General features: G+C 41.4%; 1 protein-coding gene across 1 annotated transcript; it reads left to right on the plus strand.

The window, feature by feature from the left end:
• Positions 1-2,570: 2,570 nt before the first annotated feature.
• On the plus strand, positions 2,571-3,506 carry LOC308632875 (olfactory receptor 8B8; the record flags this gene model as incomplete). Its single annotated transcript, XM_081265251.1, has 1 exon — positions 2,571-3,506. The coding sequence occupies one exon, from the start codon at positions 2,571-2,573 to the stop codon at positions 3,504-3,506; it is 936 nt and encodes a 311-aa protein (XP_081121377.1).
• Between the last annotated feature and the right edge of the window lie 539 nt (positions 3,507-4,045).

Raw genomic sequence — 4,045 nt, forward strand, 5'->3', positions numbered from 1 at the left:
CCTCCTCCTCTTCCTCCTCCTCCTTCTCCTCTTCCTTCTCCTCCTCCTCCTCCTCCTCCTCCTCCTCCTCCTCCATCTTCTTTGGAGGAAACACTTTTTAATAGGTATTACTATTTTTACAAACATGCTGAAGGATCATGCAATGCTGCCTGCACTGGAAGCAATTATGGGCCATAAGTCTGCGTACTCCTTTGCAACTGGTCTTGTGATGGCAGAATCTTGATCTCACCTTTATTGTTTACTATGACCCCTGAATTATCTTCAAAATAAAGAAATACTTCATCTTTTCTTTGGTATGACTTTTGTTGTTGAATTACCACTGCTATATGCACCTTCTTTCTGAGCTCTGGTTTGTCCTTCTTGACTGTGGCCATCATCATGTCACCCACAAGCAGCAGGAAGTCTGTTCAGCTGTCCCTTGATTCCCTTCACAGGGATGATATACAGATTCCCTTCACAGGGATGATATACAGATTTTTGATCCTGTGTTGTCAGCATAATTGATAAGGGCTCCAATCAGAAAACCCAAGGAAATCCGGAATTCTGCATCAGAGGATCCATCAAGTCCTCACTTCAACATTTTGAACACCAGAAAAGGATGGAAAGGCCAATTGACCTCTAATAAGAATTTAATTATCTAATTCAGTTGTACAACCAGGATTAGATGATTTTTTTTAACATTGCTCCAAATCCAAGAGTGAGAGTTAACTGTCATTAAGCTCAAGCAAGGCTCCCAGATCCTGTGGCATTGAGGAGATAAATTTTGTCATAATAGAGGGAAAAGGAAAAGAACCAAGTGTGAAAAACAAAAAGACAAATGTCCTGCTGTCCTCTGAGGCTCATTATGAGGGTCCTGGAAGATGTTGGAAGAAAACTATTCTCAGCAGATGGGAGTTGTTCTTTAATGTTAAGCTCAAATTCCAAGAGGAACTGTTGTTTTATCCTTTGCAGTGGTATTGGACAATTTAAGTGATGAATTGAAAAAATAAGTGGTATGTTGAACACTCTTCTCTGAACTTGCAGAGCATTTTATTTTTAAGTTTTCTGGATCTTATTGTATTCTTTCACACTTTTAGTTATTTGTTATGCATTTTCAAGACATTGTTAGAGCTTTGAAGGCAAAGACTTTATGTTATGTGTCCCATTATCTCCCAATAGGAGATAGTAAAAACAATTGTAAAGAACACCAAGTTTTTGAGTAAGATGGGCCTAGGTTTAATAGGACCTTAATAATTTAACATCTGGGAAATCACTTACTCTCTAAAATGGAGATGATAAAACCCAGCTCATAGGATTTAAGGGAGAATTAAAATGAAACATTGCATGAACAATGATATTGGATCCTGGTGTGCTGATGTCAGTATATAACTGTAGGTTGAAAACAGTGTTTGGTACATTAAGTGCTCAATGAATCGTAAATTATTATTTTCTGCAAAATAATTTGCATATTACTGGATGCTAACTGAACAAATATTTTATGCATCCAAAAGCTCATTCAAATATTATCAAGGGTATAAGCAAAAATTCCCTATTATTCAAGTTAATAACTAGGACTTTGATCCTAGGGGAACCTCCAATTTTCTACATCTAATCAGGTCCCCAGGACTTCAAACCCAGAATAAAACTGCTGTCTCTTTGCAAGCTGGAGAAGAGGCTCAGGGCAAAGCTTTGTACAGTTATCCCTTTCTCTAGCTCAGGAAGAGTTCTGAGGCAGCCAGGGAAGCTTTGTCGCTCCAGTTAGGAGAGGGCTGGAGGGTTGCTCTGTCCTTCACCTGTGTTAGCACTGAAACCATTAACTGTATGAACAACCGAGGATTAGAGTTGGATTAAAAGGTACATCACTTGTCTAAAGGTGCACCCCCTCACCCCCAGTCTGAGGGAGGGTGAATGGCTGAATCTGGGTGAATGGTTTGAACTTTTCCTAAGTCCCCAGTTTTGGTTCCTAAGGTTGTATAGAGATCCACCTCACCCTTCTGTTTCGTCCAGGATGACCATGAGGCAGATGGAACTCCTCCTATCCAGGCAGATAGGCTGGCTCCAGACTCTGAGAGGACTCAAAGATTGGCTTGCTTTTGTAAACTTCTGAAGAAACTAGAGTTAGAAAGACACAACAGAAGGATAAAATTAAATATCAGCTGCTCCTAGAGGTCCTTCCCAGCAGCACCTGCTCTTACATGGGGGTAAGTGAGTCTTCCAGGGATGCTCCAGAGGCAGAATCTTTGAGGGTAATGAGAACGGCCCCATGGAAAGACCCCTCTGGTGAGGCTCAAAATCTCTGTGTGCATCCACACATTCACACATCCATCCACTGATGATTTATTAATCTTGGAAAAAAATATTCTTAACAAGAGGAAGATGTTCTAATGTTAAGCTCAAATTCCAAGATAAGTTGTTTTATCCTTTGCATTGCTTTTGTGAAATTTATATGATGAACTGAAAAATAAGTGGTATGTTCTCAAGAATGGGGGAGGTGACTGGGAGGTCAACAGTGTTCTCTCTGTCTGTCTCTCTGTCTGTCTCTCTCTCACACTGACTCTTTTCCCTTGTCTTCACAGAATGCTTTAATTGCAATGGTACCTGAGAACTCCTCCTCTGTGACAGAATTCATCCTCGCAGGCTTAACAGACCAGCCAGGACTTCACATCCCCCTCTTCTTTCTGTTTCTAGGTTTTTATGTGGTCACTGTGGTGGGGAACCTGGGCTTGATAATGCTGATTGGGTTGAATTCTCACCTGCACACCCCCATGTATTTCTTCCTCTTCAACTTATCTCTCATAGACTTCTGCTATTCCACTGTTATCACCCCCAAAATGCTGATGAGTTTTGTCTCAAAGAAGAACATCATCTCCTATTCTGGGTGCATGACTCAGCTCTTTTTCTTTCTTTTCTTTGTGGTCTCTGAATCCTTCATCCTGTCAGCAATGGCGTATGACCGCTATGTTGCCATCTGTAACCCCCTGGTGTACATGGTCACCATGTCCCCCCAGGTGTGTCTCCTTCTTTTGTTGGGTGTCTATGTGATGGGGTTTGCTGGGGCCATGGCCCATACAGCATGCATGGTGAGGCTGAACTTCTGTGCCAACAATCTTATCAACCACTACATGTGCGACATCCTTCCCCTCCTCGAGCGCTCTTGCACCAGCACCCGTGTGAACGAGCTGGTGGTCTTTATTGTTGTGGGCATTGACATTGGTGTGCCCACAGTCACCATCTTCATCTCTTATGCCCTCATCCTTTCTAGCATCCTCCGCATTCGCTCCACCGAGGGCAGATCCAAAGCCTTTAGCACCTGCAGCTCCCACATAATTGCAGTTTCCTTGTTTTTTGGATCAGGGGCTTTTATGTATCTCAAGCCCTCTTCTCTTTTACCTATGAATCAGGGGAAAGTGTCCTCCTTGTTCTACACCATCGTGGTGCCCATGCTCAATCCAATAATCTATAGCTTGAGGAATAAGGATGTCAAAGTTGCTTTGAAGAAAACCTTGAACAAAAATTCATTTTCCTAAGAAAGAGGCAATGCTTGGGTCAGAACACTTTTGCTCTGATAAATGATTCAGGTTCCATGGAAGAAATTTTAACTCATTCTCAAATGGGTTCATTTTTCCCATTTGATGGGTTCTTTAATTTATAAAATTCCTAAACTATAGGATGCTCAGATTTAGAATAGATACAGGCTTATGTATTCTACCTTGAGGTCAGTATCTCAGCAGAGCAGTGACTAAAACACAGGCTCTTTATTCTAATCCCATGGCTCTCCATTGTCATCTGCTTTCCTCCTCCTTCCATGAGAGATTTTATTTCAGATATGAGCTAGTCTAGGATGATAAAATCTGGTTCTGTCTACAAAAATTTCATGCAACTTTTAAGGGCTAATTTTAAAAAGCACATTTTTTTTTTTTTGCAAGAAGGTAGGAGGTATAGGATTTTGTTGAGAGTCTTGGCTAAATGACCACAGACTTTTTTGAATCATTTTGGAGATTGCAGGGAAGTATGTTAGGACCCAGAGATCAGCAAGTATGGTACTACCTGGGACGGTGATGTGGAA

The sequence above is a fragment of the Spermophilus citellus genome (assembly GCF_964194105.1).
Source record: "Spermophilus citellus genome assembly, chromosome: 2".
Lineage (NCBI taxonomy): Eukaryota > Metazoa > Chordata > Mammalia > Rodentia > Sciuridae > Spermophilus > Spermophilus citellus.